At 34.5% G+C, this 15,941-nt stretch overlaps 1 protein-coding gene across 3 annotated transcripts; it reads left to right on the forward strand.

The window, feature by feature from the left end:
- Positions 1–8: 8 nt before the first annotated feature.
- On the forward strand, positions 9–13,801 carry LIAS (lipoic acid synthetase). Of its 3 annotated transcripts, none has more exons than XM_037829615.1 (11): positions 9–60; positions 1,258–1,430; positions 2,374–2,467; positions 3,174–3,254; positions 4,218–4,374; positions 4,461–4,518; positions 6,128–6,256; positions 7,920–8,065; positions 9,542–9,612; positions 10,373–10,484; positions 12,911–13,801. In XM_037829615.1, exons 3-11 carry the CDS (start codon positions 2,411–2,413, stop codon positions 12,961–12,963), a joined length of 864 nt encoding a protein of 287 aa, XP_037685543.1. In that variant the 5' UTR covers positions 9–60; positions 1,258–1,430; positions 2,374–2,410; the 3' UTR covers positions 12,964–13,801. The 3 variants fall into 3 exon arrangements, with proteins under 3 accessions (XP_037685543.1, XP_037685542.1, XP_037685544.1); XM_037829614.1 differs by having other exon boundaries at positions 16–187; XM_037829616.1 differs by lacking the exons at positions 4,218–4,374; positions 4,461–4,518; positions 6,128–6,256; ... (2 more) ...; positions 10,373–10,484; positions 12,911–13,801 and having other exon boundaries at positions 16–187; positions 3,157–3,258.
- The last annotated feature ends 2,140 nt before the right edge of the window (positions 13,802–15,941 follow it).

The raw sequence follows: 15,941 nt of genomic DNA on the forward strand, positions 1-15,941 counted from the left end.
CCCAATCGCGGAGCAGCTCATGTGCCGTGGGTCGTGGTGATCCGAGAACCGTGATGTAAAGTGAGCGATGGTCTCTTAATCCATACTTTCCCGGGAAACATTGATCCCTCGATCCCTCGACCCTGCTAGGTCAAAAGAGAAGATGTCTCTACGTTGCGGAGGCGTCGCCCGCACATTGGGGCCCCGGGTGAGCGGCGGGGCGAGTAGGTTGCGGGCGTTGGGTGGAGTGCATTCATCCCTTCAAACTCTAGGAGTGCCAATAATGAAGGCCACTACTTACTAGCGTTCACTTTGTGCCAGACACTATTCCAAACATTTTTCATATACTTACTCATTTAATTCTCCGGACAACTCTGTGAGGTAGTGTCTCTGGTTCTGGTTGGTTTAACGTTGTCTGGCTCGGCACTGAGGACTTAGGTGCTTTGTACCCTATAGTTAGTAAGGCACTGCGGCACTCCAAATTACTACTTATTATTCGGCTCTCACTGTGTACCAGACACTAGTGTAGACTGATGGTACAAACCGGTTCTTTAGGCTTTGGCAGGAGACAGGGACACGAATAGTAGCAGTTGTGCCGCAACCTAACAGGAACTCTGAATTATTGAAGGTTACCTCGAGTTACATGTGCTGACTCCTGAAGTTAATAACGTTTTGGCTATCTTGTGCACGTCTGAATTTAGATCTAGAGGCAAAATACCATGGCTATATGCTCAACACATATTGACTGTGATGTTCAAATACAGAATCAATGTAAACTGGAAAATAAAAATGACATTCGATTTAGTTTTCCTCCTTCCAGTTCTCTGAATAACTGGGCATGTCCTTTATGTTTAAGACTTATGCTATGGAAAGCCCAAAGCAGAGAGATCTATTGCAGATTAACATCTACATGTCCTTACTGAAGTCAGGAATAGAAAATTCCTATGGCAACTTCCCCAGTTATTGCAGGTTAAACTTGTGGGAAGACAGCCTTTTAGTACCTAAGTGAGGTACATGAGAGTGACATGTTAACCAGTTCCAAAGGTTTCCAAATCTTTTCTAAATCTAACAAAAAAAACCAGTTAACTCCTATTCATCTTTAAGTTTGGTTTCTCCTTAGATTCCAAGCTCCTACACAATTAGAACCTTTAAATATTTTGATGTTACTTCTGAATCAGTTCTCTAGCTTTACTTTCCCTTTAGATACTAATGGGTTAAAATGAAATTATTCCAGTCCCCAGTAAATAAATTAGGTAATATAATGAACTCTCTCTCTAGGTATTTGGAAGGTATTTATGCAGTCCAGTCAGAGCATTGAGTTCCTTGCCAGAAGAAAAAAAGGAATTTTTACGGAATGGTCCAGACCTTCAAGATTTTGTATCTGGTGATCTTGCAGACAAGAGCACCTGGGTTGAATATAAAGGAAACTTAAAACGCCAGAAAGGAGAAAGGTAATTGAAATTTTGAGATACTTGTAATGTCCTTCCTTCATCATGTGTTATTTCCAGATATAATCAAACTCCAGAGTGTTGTTAAATTTAGCTAAAAGCACTAGAAAAAAGCGCTGATAGAACCTAAATAGAACAAGGAAGTAGGTGAAGTTGTTGGAGTTCTTTTCTTTTCTGTTCCCTTTCACAGCTTTTCTTCAAGCTTCCGAAGACCTATTCCAGGAGTCTTAACCATCTTCCACTACCACCTCCTATTTTCTGGCCTGTATCTAATTTCTTCAGAATCAGTTATCACTTTGCTACTAATCTGTGTAGACTTTGGTTAAATTTTTTATTGTTACTTGGTGATGGTGATCCAACTTCTTGATTCTCCCAATTTAAATGTTACATTCTATGAATATCTTACCTTAATTCAAAAGAGTGGCGAGGGAATTTCATGCCTAAGGCAAAACGTTTGGTGAGATACCTTATCCAACAACGTCTAGATCACGAATTGGCAAAAGTTGAGGGGAATTTGAGAATAGATAATCTTTACTCCAAATTTTAGTTTTTTTTTCCCATTTAATAGTCATTTTAAAATGTAGAGTGTAGAGTGTAGAGAGCATATAGTTGGGGTCTTGCCTTACTCTGAATAAATATAGTACTTTGGGGCAGTATTATCCATTGGGGAATGAGATGTTAAAAACTTCTCATTCTTTTATTAGAATGGTGTAACTCTCTGCCTTTGCAAAAGGTAGATATAAACATAGTACCCTGTTAGACTCCATTTTCAGTTTGAGAAAGCCTAAATTTGATTCCCTTACTCCTATAGACAAAATTATGAGTTAATCCAGGATTGTGGGGGAATATCTTAGCTAGAAATTGTAATAGAGCAAAGTGATATCAAAACTATTTGATTATTTGGGAGTATATTTGCTAATAGATACTTATGCTTGGTTTTCCTCAGGTTAAGACTACCTCCATGGTTAAAGACAGAGATTCCCATGGGGAAAAATTATAATAAGCTGAAAAATACATTGCGAAATTTAAATCTCCATACAGTAAGTGTCAAATATTCCTTTATCCAAATGCTATTTCTACATCTATTACTTAAAAATCAATATTAAATACATAACAAATCAGAGGAAGTAAATAAAAAAAACTTTATTGATGCATTACTATCAGCAATTGGAATACATTTAAAATAAGTTTCCCTTCAAAAGAGAAATGAAAGATAGTAGTAGTTGTATGTCTTAACTGCTCATGTAATAGAAAAAAAATATTTTTTTCTTGCAACTTGAGGAACAAGGATTTTGGTTTGTTTGATTATTTTACATTACAAATGAATTACATACTTGTTGGAAAGTATATAATATTAAATGTGAAAGTATGTCACGTACACAATCCCAAATGTTAACCATGGCACTTTAGGCTCTTTAATACCTTTTAGACTTCCAGACCTTTTTCTTTGCACATGCAGATTTTTTTTTTAAATGCAATTTTATTGAGATAAATTCGTATACCCTACAGTTATCTGAAGTGTACGATCAGTTGTTCACTGTGTCATCATATAGTTGTGCATTCATCACTAGATTTTAATTAAATGAACTAATAGACCTATGGCTTGGTTGTTGAACAGCATTTTTTGAATAGTGAATTTCTTCATATATTGTAATAAAGGGCAGTTTAAAATGTCTATAATCCTTGTTGTTGTTCAATTGGTGACTGTTTTCAACCTGATTGTGTTCAGTTCCCTTTTGCTCATAGGTGTGTGAGGAAGCTCGATGTCCCAATATCGGAGAGTGTTGGGGAGGTGGGGAACATGCCACAGCCACAGCCACAATCATGGTAAGGCCAGCCTCAGACACTGAAAATTTAGTCTAGAAACCAAAAGGGAATATTTTATGTCTTCCTACCAAAAATGTGAATTATGAATCTGATCAGATTTTTCACTACATGGGCATTTAGTGAAATCGGGGGCAGCCCTTTGGTTTCTATGGGCCCCTCAACTTTGGTGCATTTAACATTGTCAATAATCTGTTAGAGTCAGGAAAGAAAACATTAGAACTTCTGTAACATGTTTTAACCTAAAAGGTAAGCATTAAAATAAGCTTTAATGGACCTTATATAGATTGAAATCAGTATGTGTATATAATTTAATCATAAATATTAATATCCTGGAGTGATGAGGAAAAAAACTGACAATTATCCAGCCTATTGTAATCTCACCCTTCTCTGAATGAATCTATTATTGGTTTTGTCAGCTACCTGAGAGTTAATCATGTGCTTCTTTGAGACATCTCTTCTATTAATTTTTGGAAATACTATTTTTTTTCTGTTTCATCTGTTTAACAGGAAGGAGTTGTGCCTTCAGTTTAGCTCCAACAGAAACCTGCACATTGATCTATTAAACAACTGTGTTTTTTGTTTCTTTTAAAATCATTTTATTGCTTAGAAGAGATACAAAAGAAAGTTTGTAAACTATGTGTAAGTTATAAAGAATAACAATACAATGGACACCCAGATACTGCCCTGCAGTTTGAGAAGATTAGCATTATCTTTGAATCCCCTCTGTGTTACTTCCTGATCCCATTCCCTTCTCTTGGCACTGATTCCTAGTTTGTTTCCTTTTCTTTATAGCTTTATTACATGTATTTGTATTGCCTAACTACATATTATTCGGTTTGGAGTGTTTCAAACTTTTTATAAACAGAATGAAACTACACATTCTTTGCAACTTGGTTTATTTTCTAAACATGTTCTTGAGGGTCATCTGTCCATTTTATTTAAATTGTAACATTTCTTTTCTAGTTAATGGGTGACACATGTACAAGAGGTTGTAGGTTTTGTTCTGTTAAAACTGCAAGAAATCCCCCTCCACTGGATGCCAATGAGCCTTACAATACTGCAAGGGCAATTGCAGAGTGGGGTCTGGATTATGTTGTCCTGACGTCTGTGGATCGAGATGGTTAGTGTGTCTTCATGTCCACTTCAAGAAATTGGCTCTTACTAAGCTGTGACATCATCTTGAACCATGGATTTTTTTGTTTCTAGATATGCCTGATGGGGGAGCTGAGCACTTTGCAAAGACTGTGTCATGCTTAAAGGAAAGGTACTTACTTTTGCATTTTCTTTTGTAATTTAAAGTTGGACCTTTTTTGCCCCATATAACTTCCATTTATTTAGGGTCTTTATCTTAAAGCAATGATTATTAACTCTTTTTAGGGTTACAGATTCCTTGGATAATCTGTTAGTATTTATGTGGCTGTTTCTCAAGAAAAAGTATGTATATAGAGGTACAAAATTTTAGGGGTTCAGAGGCATGAACTTATTATGGACCTTAAGTCCATAGAATCCCTCCTTCACATTTGAGTATTAGTCTAAATTTTAAGTACTTTTCAAAAGAAGTATGAAACTGCAGTCTTAGCACTGATTTTAAATAAATCATCATCTGGAAGTAGTTAGAATAAGATAAATTCCCACATTGTCAGAATATATATAGGCTCTGATATAGATTTATCCTTGGAATTTTACCCATGACCCACATTTTTATTAATATTCAGATCCCAGTTGTTTAAAAAAGCATAAAAAAAGAGTTATGCTGATTTCCAGCAGTTCAGTGCTAGTCTAGCACCTAGCACACTTAGTGGATGTTTTTCTAATGATTTCCCAATATTTTCTGTTTTATTTTTATTGGTTCATTAAACAGTTCTGTTTGAGACTTACTAAGTTGATTTCACAAACCACTAATGGGTCTCATTATGGGATGTGTTCTTTCCACTTCTCTTATATTCATGAGAGGGTGTGTATGTGGTTTTTCCTGCATCTATTCTCTCCAGAAATACCTCTAGAAACTTTGCCATTGGATCTGTGAAAAAAATTGTCACCTCTCCCAGTCATTTCTGCTGATGTCAAAGGGAACAACAGCTCAGTGGCCCATTTCATATTATAATGATTTGTAGTAGGAGTATAAATACGACAATTAATATTTAGCTTGAACTTCATTTAAATAAAGTTGGTGACTCAGCAACCCAGAAAAACAATTTTTAAAACTCATAGCACTTGTGAAATATTTGCTTAGAAGAAGGGATGAGGGCACTTTTTCATGAATTTTTAAAAAATCAAAGTTAATAGGATGTGCATTGTATAGGGTGCAAATAAAACTGTTTAAAAAAAACAGTCTTGGCTTTAGTGGGTTGATGGGTAATTTTTTTTCCCCTGTATTTTCAACATTTTCTATAATGAACACACTTTAACAGTGGAAAAATAACTTTAAAAATATAATAAAGTGAAATCAAAAGCCATCTAAAAAAAAATCAAAGTTAAAGCAATGAAATAATTTTTGTATTCACATAAACAATGTCCCAATTTACTTTCCAAAGAGTAAAAAAATTGCTATTTTATATTTAATGTTTTAATATTTAATATTTTAATTCCTTTAAACTGTTTTTTGAAATCCTACACAAATATGGTCTAAAAGTCTGTATAATCTCAATTTCTAATCATTATTAGCATACATGTACACATATGTACATATTATGTGATGCTCCTTTTTTTATATAACATTTCAAATACATTGTGTGTTTATACTTTTCTTGGCAAGATACTAAAGACTACTATGTTGAAACTGATACTGAATGATTACTGGTAATTTCTATTTTGAACCATAGTTGTATCAATTCTTTTCCTCAGTTTGATACTTATGTTTCTTCCTGTTTTAGAAATCCAAAAATTCTTGTGGAATGCCTCACCCCTGATTTCCGAGGAGATTTTAAAGCAGTAGAGAAAGTTGCTCTGTCGGGATTAGATGTGTATGCACATAATGTAGAAACAGTTCCAGAGTTCCAGAGGTGATTACATGTATAGAGTAATGTTGGAAAATTAGGAGCCTCAGAATCTGCTATGTTTTTTTTTTCATTTTTATCATGGGAGTACTTTGCAGTTGACTTTTTTTAAGTGATCTCTCTTCCTTCTTTTTTAAACAAAGCACTGTGTGCCTATTAAAAAAATATATATATATATATAACTGGCAAAAAGAACATAAACATCATCCATATTTTTACCTGGTATTATCTGTTACTAATATCTTAGTGTATATATTTATACGTCTGTGTTTGTGTGTCTTTATGTATGTCTATGTATGTTTGGGTACACACACAATGAGCATTTTTTAAAAATAGGTTAAGTGATGAATATTTTTTCAAAGTATAGTTATCAAAAAGAAAAAATCATGCAAGAACATTTGCTTCAATTTTAATCCTAAAGAAAAGATATTTAAAAATACATAAGGCACTAATAGATTCAGTAAGTGATGCAGAGGAAAACTGGTATTATTCAGATGTACTTTAGATCTCTTTTAAAAAGTAGACACTGCTTCCCTACTCTTCGTAAATGTTGTTAGTAGTTAGGAATAATTACAAACAGTTTTCAGATATATGGCTATGTTCAAATTTTGTGAAAATGAAAATTATTTTAACTTTTAGGAGAGATTAATTTTGGACATTGTTCATTTTCTTTAATTTTAATAAAGATTTGGCAGTGATTTTTATTAACTTATATGTACTATTCTGTGTCATAGAACTTGAAAGAAGTTATAGTAAACAATAACCAGCATTTTTTACTAAATCATAAACATTCAAGAGGATAACTTAGATTCAGTGAAGAAAAAAGTAAATGCTACCTTTTTTTAAGAGTTTTTAAAAGTACTTTTTGGATTGTTAGTTTTGTGGGGGTTTTTGTTTTAGTTTTGTGGTTATTTTAAAATTCATAAATTTGTTTCCTCTCTTCCTTGTGATTTAAAAGAAAACAAACAAACAAACTAAACCAAATACATTATACAAAGCTGCCCTGCAACTCCAATTTAGCTACTTTCTGGGCTTTAAGCTCTATTGCTATTTAAGCCATGGTGGGTTGGCTGCTGTTGAAGTCACACACAGCCTGTTCCAACCCTATCATATCTTATGATACCACCACCAATAGCTATCAATTTCACTGGTTTCACTTAAGAAACATTATCCTTTCCAGTGAAAATTCCAGAACTGTGCATTTCTTTACTAAAGACTTGTCAGTGTTTCATGCTTACCAGCAGAGGGCAGCTTAGTCTTTAAAAAAGAAATGAACATGAAAGTTTCAGACCTCCAAAATATGGGTTCAGGTTAAACAGTTTTTCTTTGTTCAGTATTGAGATCTTTCATGCTTCCATTCTTTTTCCCTCCTTTCTTGACATCCCCTTATAATCTTTTGTTTTTGGCCTCTGAATTCCCATTACTCAGTGAATAATTCATAAACTAAAGTGGTTTCTTCCAGTCTATTCTCTGCCCCAGGTTTGAGAGGACTTAAAAGTAGAAATAGCTTGTGTTCTTCCCTAAATTAATAGTTAGACATTTTTTGCATGAATGCTACCATTGTACCATATGATGTTCAGAATGTACTTTTCTGGTCTTTCAGTTTGCCTGAATAACTGTATACTTGGTTGAACTTATTTGTGTTGACAACAGCCCTGTTGTTTTCAAGGAAAGTTCGTGATCCCAGGGCCAATTTTGACCAGTCTCTACGTGTGCTGAAACATGCCAAGGAGGTTCAGCCTGATGTTATTTCTAAAACATCTATAATGTTGGGTTTAGGTGAGAATGATGAGCAAGTATATGCAACAATGAAAGGTAAAGAAATTAAAAATTGCAGAATCTTTCCCATTTAATTTAAGTAGTAAGAGGAATCCCTCTTTAAGTTCCTGTTAAATTTTTGCTTCCTTCATAGTCTCATTGCAAGTGCCAGTGAGAACAAAGTACAGTAGGTGGCTGTAAACAGCAACATAAACAAAAGGAAGGTTTTTTTTTTTTTTTTAGAACTTCATTGTATGATTTACATGGAACTCAAGATACGAAATTTGTATCCTGTTTTATTATTCCTCACTCTATTATCAAGTGAAAATATGATTTCATTCACCTTTGTTATTCGGTCATTGGACAGTTTTTGAGAGCCAGACAGATTCCAGGCACTCTGGCAGGCACTGACAATTCAAAGATAAATAAGACTAAATACAGGCATTTGAGGAAGAACATAATGTGCACATTAGACTTTGCTGAACTTCAGTCCCATGGCTCACATGCTTTGTGATCCAGGGGTTTCTAAAATTTTGAAATTTTTATGTAAATAATAAAGACCTCAGGGTCTTTGACCTACCTGTAATTATTTATTGTTTCAAAGAATAGTAAGTTCAAGAAGTAATTATAGGTTGTGCTTTACCACAATGCATACAGTTTATTGTTAGAAAGATTCTGATATGACAGAGTCAAAACACATCCCCCCGAGTATATCTTATATGTTTAGTAAAAGCCAAATACAGCATGTTTGGTTTATAATATGGGCTTTTCAGGCCTTGGCATATGCTGTTCTACTCACCTTTTCTCCCTAACAGGCTCCTACTCCAAACCACCATCTACACTTATTTTAGAATTTATTCCGTAGTATTAGAGATGTTTGTCTTTATGTCTATCAGCCCCATGTCTTAAGTCTTAATCTCCTGTTTTCAATCCTTTGCATGGTACTTGACACATAAATGCCTGTCAGTGAATAGGTCTAGTCTTACTCTGCAGCATCAGGATTATAAAAGAGCATAAAGTTCACACTTATAATACTCAGGAAAATTATGCTCAGGTCTACAATTTTAATATAAAAACATCTTATGTTGATAAAAAGGAGTCACAGAGATCCTGCAGGCCACCTTTGTGAACTGCGCCTCATAGGATAACACTACTCGGAATTTAAAGGCCAATTCTTCATAATGGCACAGAAAAGACACACAAATTTAAGAGACATACAAATTTAAAAGGTTACTGTTACTTAATTCATTTTTGAACGGGAAGTGACTTTTCGTTTGTAGACAACGTTTTGGTTCATATATGAAGAGAAGCACACACCTGCAAGTGGACAGAGAAAAAACTGGATATTTTTAAAACTGTGTTGCAAATGTTAATGATAGAAACATGAGAAGTGGGGAATATAATGAAGGAAAAAAGTGGAAAATTGGGATCTTTTCTCCAAAGAAAAGATTGTTGTATTTCTAATGAAGACATTAAAATTTAGAAATGAAAAAAAAAAACAACATCTTATGTAATATGCTTTTATTCTTATAGCACTTCGTGAGGCAGATGTGGACTGTTTGACTTTAGGACAATATATGCAGCCAACAAAGCGCCACCTTAAGGTACAGCTCTCTTGTATTACCAAGTGCTTATGGATAATTTGAATTTGAATTAAACATCTGTTGTCCATAGGTAAAATTAAGAATCTGTTAGTTTTAGTATAATGTTCCATGTATGTATCTAAGTTTTTTTCTCATCAGTAGAAAGCAAATACACTGGTACTTCTTTGCTGCCCTGCCAAATTATATTACTCAAGCAACCTTCAGGAAAAGAATATAAAAGTTGGGAAATTTCACTCATTGACATTTAGTGATCCTGTAATTTGTTTTAGAGAGCCAGAAGTAAAGTGATAAACAGAAGACAGTGTTACTTTTTCTGTATTGGAAATTTATTCATTCTTTCTAGAAACTTTTGTTGAGTAGTAGCCATGTGGAAGACACCTTGCCAAGCAGCAGATACAAGATGAGAAAGCAACAGTCTTATAGGCATGACTAATTCTTGATTATACCTGTTAGTCAATGAAGGAAGAATACCTCTATAGATAATTTAATCTTCTTTCTCCTTCCTTTGGAATAGCTAACATAGTAGAAAATTGATATGTTCCCCCTCCTCTCCAGTTCCCTATAATTGTATTCATAGAGTTGCCAGCAAGTAACCGGTAGACAGGTAGTCAGTGAGGAGGGGGAGAAGGAGGAAAACCTGAGGAATCTTGATAAATTATAAAGTGAAACCATCCTGATTAAATGGACATAGATTTTCTGTTGAATCAAAATGATTTAGGGGAATTCTAGAATCTGATCAGAAGTAAATCTTTAAATATAGGTTGAAGAATACGTTACTCCTGAAAAGTTCAAATACTGGGAAAAAGTAGGAAATGAACTTGGCTTTCATTATACGGCAAGTGGCCCTCTGGTGCGTTCCTCATATAAAGCAGGTAAGTTAGACTTCAGGGGATAGTTGGACTTAGGCCATAAGTTTCCATGTTAGGTTGTATACCAAATCAGCAAACCAAAGGCAAATTTTAACAGCTGTGGTTGTCTTTTGTTTGATGAGTTTTTTTATGGGGCATTCGTAGGAGCTTTGCTCTGTGGGGATTATATTAAGTTTTTCTTTAAACCTAGTTTATTTCTTAAATGAAAAATCTCCCTGTAAATAGCTCAGCTACAGTGACGAAAGCAGAAGTATCAGTTTATTCCATGAGTGAATTTCAGTAGTAAGTTATTCAGAAACGATAAATATCAGTCAAGCATACAATACAGTTTTCTGAAAAATGTATATTCATTTGAAAATGATGCACTTGGCTGCATCTTCAAAATCCCAATTTTGGATCAGTTTAAATCCTAAGAAGTATCTACTTGATGGCACTTGATGCTTGCTCTCTTTATTTCTTTGTTCACCCCCACCCCACCCCCAAGGCAGCAGGAAAAAATCCATAAGATTATTTTTCTATGGAAATTTTCTCCTTTGGAATTTCAGCTGTTATTTTTGGTCAGTAGCTTGAGCTGATTTATGAAAATAAGAGTATTTTCTAAGGAATAAAAAGTCATGTGATAATGATCATCAGAAGGTCCGTGAGAACATATCTGAAGACTGAATTTAATCCAAAAAATGTTCATGATGTTTCCTTGTCAGTTGGAACTTTAATTTTTGAAGAATGGACAAACTAGTTATTTCTAGATGTGTCTAAAATATGTGTTATTATTATTAATGATCTTTTAAATGACTTTTATACTTCAGGTCTGGATCACATGTATGTTTAAATTAGGTATAAATTCTACTTATAAAAATTAATATTCAATATTTGTAATATTCAATATATTCCTCTAAAGAAACTCGACATGTTAATGAACTAATAGTTTATCTTGCTAATAAAACCCAATAATTTGATTCAGGGTATGGCACCTTTGGAAACCAATAATGATAAGGGATTTATTCTTTTTCAAGCACTGCTGCTGGCAAGCTTAAAAATATATAAAGGATAGAACCAATGTTAGCTTCTAGACTGATTAGAATAGAGTAATATCATTTGAAAGGAGTTTTTATTTATTTTAAGGAAAATTGCTAACATTTACAAGGAATTAAATTGTGCACTTTTTAATACTTTTAAGATTGCCAGTAAAAAATCAAATTTTGGTACTTAGAACTTGAGGCTCAAATGACAGATTAGGTCTGATAATGTTGGTTCTTTTCCTACCAGATTTAGAAGAGGTGTGGAGCAGCATGGATTACTCCCTTTATTACTTGGCTGGGTTATGAGCCTTGGGATTCTTGGTGATTGTGTACAGATACAGTTATCATAATTCTACTTTTATATCTAAGATGACAAAGAGATCTTAATCAGACTCATAAAATTAGGCCTCCAGTGCCAAGCTCTACTGATAAACAGTAAGCTGTGCTGTAACAACGATAGACTAAATGGAACCCTAAAGACCTGAAAAAGTTAATGTGCCTTCTAAGCAGCTATTTTTTTTATTTATCAAAAAATTAAAAAACGAACAATAGGAAAACATTTTAAACAAAACCAAAACAAAGGAATAAGAAAAACAAATAACCTAAAATAACTACATTGCTTCTAACACGTTACTACAATACCCCAAGAAAATTAAGAAACCATAACCAAACAAAGGAATGAGGAAAACAAATAACCTAAAGTAACTACATTGCTTCCAATATGTTCCTACCATACCCCCCCCAAAAATTTAACAAACCACAAGTCATTCCTGAGCATTCCCATAACATTAAGATTACCCTCCATAACTTATCTAAGCAGCTAACTTATTGCACATGCACAACTTAGAAGGTTGGGGGGAAGTCCATTATAAATGAAGAGCTCTTGCTTCCTTAGAGGCAAATAAGCTTAAAGAGGTTCCATCAGATGAGTCTGCTCAATTGCAGTGAGGTCTGTTTTATAAACATCAGATCCGGGCTAATAACGTAACAAATTGCTCTCCAAAATGAATTTTGCCAACAGCAATACGTTGTCAGTGGTGAGAAGTAAGATAATACACATAAAGTGGAATGAATGTACAGAAGCAGACCGTAAGATAAAATAGGGTCACCTTTTATTATATTGGGTTACTAGAAAGAATAATAGTAGAGACTGTAGTAATAAGAATTTTAATAAAAAGAACAATGACTAATCATTATTGTTAGGGAAATGGGTCAAAGATACAAAGGTTAGAAAAATATTGCCATTAGAATTTGAGAAGAGAGAAGCTCCAATAAATACAAAAGTCTTTAAAATATGTTAGTGAAGAAGCTGAAAATGACTGGGAAACACTGAAGTATGATTCTGAAATAGTGATCTTATTGTTATTTACTTAACATTGATATGAATGCATTTTAATTTTTCTTTAATAGGTGAATTTTTCCTGAAAAATCTAGTGGCCAAAAGAAGAACAAAAGCTGTCTAAAACTTAAGCAGACAAGACCTTCAAGATCATGGGAATCTTGAAAATACAATTCTGGTTGGTAACAGGTGAAGCCAAAATGCCCAGGCTTCATTGGATGTACCCTACCTCTTTCTGTTAAGAAAAATGTTAATAGGTTTATGTATTTAATTATAATATTTCACTTAGTTTTAGATTTTCCTCTTTCTTGCCATAAATAACTGCTTGCTATGATGTAATAATAAAACATCTTTATAAGAGCTTGCTAGTAACAACATAGTTAAGCATGAGAACTTCCAGAAGACCTTTAAAACTACTGTTACATATACATCATTGTTACATATCATTTATGAAAAAAGATGTACTGTGATGAAACAGTTATCACAGATTGAAACTATGACCAGTTTACTTATAATTAGCATTTGCTTTTTGCATAATAGTATAACATCACTGGAATGATTTAGAAAGTCTTAAGAGTTTGAATATTGAATCTTTATATTTGATATGATTACTTCAGACCCTACGAAGTGGTTTTACACTGATTACTTGTTCAGAAGCTCTGTGAAACCAAGACCATGATGCTGTCCAAGGTAGAGAAATGCAGTCTAAGAATGGCAATAGTAAGCATCAGTTGTATAGTGGTTTGCTACCTTTACATACAGTATCCCCCATTTATTCGTTTTATTCCCCCCAACACTCTGGTGGGATGTTTGTATTGTATGATAGTATTGACCTGAAGAAGGAATTTCCTAGTACCAGTATTCAAATACATCTTTTGACTCTGAATCATGGCTTTCTACTACAACTAATAGAGGAAGTTTTTAGATGCCTATATTGTAAAATATCTAATGTCTATAGACAATTCTGGTTTTTTTTTTGTTTGTTTGTTTTTTGTTTTGTTTTGTTTTGTTTTTTTTTTTTTTTAAATCATCATTTTATTGAGATATATTCACATACCACGCAGTCATACAAAACAAATTGTACTTTCGATTGTTTACAGTACCATTACATAGTTGTACATTCATCACCTAAATCAATCCCTGACACCTTCATTAGCACACACACAAAGATAACAAGAATAATAATTAGAGTGAAAAAGAGCAATTGAAGTAAAAAAGAACACTGGGTACCTTTGTCTGTTTGTTTCCTTCCCCTACTTTTCTACACATCCATCCATAAACTAGACAAAGTGGAGTTTGGTCCTTATGGCATTCCCAATCCCATTGTCACCCCTCATAAGCTACATTTTTATACAACTGTCTTCGAGATTCATGGGTTCTGGGTTGTAGTTTAATAGTTTCAGGTATCCACCACCAGCTACCCCAATTCTTTAGAACCTAAAAAAGGTTGTCTAAAGTGTGCGTAAGAGTGCCCACCAGAGTGACCTCTCGGCTCCTTTTGGAATCTCTCTGCCACTGAAGCTTATTTCATTTCCTTTCACATCCCCCTTTTGGTCAAGAAGATGTTCTCCATCCCACGATGCTGGGTCTACATTCCTCTCTGGGAGTCATATTCCACGTTGCCAGGGAGATTCACTCCCCTGGGTGTCTGGTCCCACGTAGGGGGGAGGGCAGTGATTTCACCTTTCAAGTTGGCTTAGCCAGAGAGAGAGGGCCACATCTGAGCAACAAAGAGGCATTCAGGAGGAGACTCTTAGGCACAAATATAGGGAGGCCTAGCCTCTCCTTTGCAGCAACCATCTTCCCAAGGGTAAAACTTATGGTAGAGGGCTCAACCCATCAAACCACCAGTCCCGTATGTCTGTGGTCATGTTAGCAACCATGGAGGTGGGGTAGGCGAATACCCCTGCATTCTCCACAGGCTCCTCAAGGGGGCACTACATCTTTTTTTTTTTTTTTTCCTTGTTTGTCTTTTTTCTTTTTTTTTTTTTTTTTTAACTTTCCCTTCTTTTTTAAATCAACTGTATGAAAAAAAAAGTTAAAAAGAAAACAAACATACAATAAAAGAACATTTCAAAGAGACCATAACAAGGGAGTAAGAAAAAGACAACTAACCTACGATAACTGCTTAACTTCCAACATGTTCCTACTTTACCCCAAGAAAGTTACATAATATAGCAACATTTCAGTGAACTTGTTCCTACCACATCCATCAGAAATTAACAGACCATAGTCATTTCTGGGCATCCCCAGAACGTTAAATAGCTTATCTGTTCTTCTTGGATTATTGTTCCCCCTTCCTTAATTGCTCTCTACTGCTAGTTCCCCTACATTCTACATTATAACCCATTTGTTTTACATTTTTCAAAGTTCACATTAGTGGTAGCATATAATATTTCTCTTTTTGTGCCTGGCTTATTTCGCTCAGCATTATGTCTTCAAGGTTCATCCATGTTGTCATATGTTTCACCAGATCGTTCCTTCTTACTGCCGCGTAGTATTCCATCGTGTGTATATACCACATTTTATTTATCCACTCATCTGTTGAAGGACATTTGGGTTGTTTCCATCTCTTGGCAATTGTGAATAATGCTGCTATGAACATTGGCGTTCAGATATCTGTTCGTGTCACTGCTTTCCGATCTTCCGGGTATATACCGAGAATTGCAATCGCTGGATCGAATGGTAGCTCTATATCTAGTTTTCTAAGGAACTGCCAGACTGACTTCCAGAGTGGCTGAACCATTATACAGTCCCACCAACAATGAATAAGTGTTCCAATTTCTCCACATCCCCTCCAGCATTTGTAGTTTCCTGTTTGTTTAATGGCAGCCATTCTAACAGGTGTTAGATGGTATCTCATTGTGGTCTTAATTTGCATCTCTCTAATAGCTAGTGAAGCTGAACATTTTTTCATGTGTTTCTTGGCCATTTGTATTTCCTCTTCAGAGAACTGTCTTTTCATATCTTTTGCCCATTTTATAATTGGGCTGTCTGTACTATTGTCATTGAGTTGTAGGATTTCTTTGTATATGCAAGATATCAGTCTTTTGTCAGATACATGGTTTCCAAAAATTTTTTCCCATTGAGTTGGCTGCCTCT

The sequence above is a fragment of the Choloepus didactylus genome, chromosome 3 (assembly GCF_015220235.1).
Source record: "Choloepus didactylus isolate mChoDid1 chromosome 3, mChoDid1.pri, whole genome shotgun sequence".
Classification (NCBI taxonomy): domain Eukaryota; kingdom Metazoa; phylum Chordata; class Mammalia; order Pilosa; family Megalonychidae; genus Choloepus; species Choloepus didactylus.

Bases quoted from the DNA above. Each gene is read 5' to 3' on its own strand.
- LIAS (XM_037829614.1), top strand. From the start codon at position 143: ATGTCTCTACGTTGCGGAGGCGTCGCCCGCACATTGGGGCCCCGG. The intron at 1,431-2,373 runs GTAATTGAAATT...GGTTTTCCTCAG, and splicing joins AAACGCCAGAAAGGAGAAAG to GTTAAGACTACCTCCATGGT. The intron at 4,375-4,460 runs GTTAGTGTGTCT...TTTTGTTTCTAG, and splicing joins GACGTCTGTGGATCGAGATG to ATATGCCTGATGGGGGAGCT.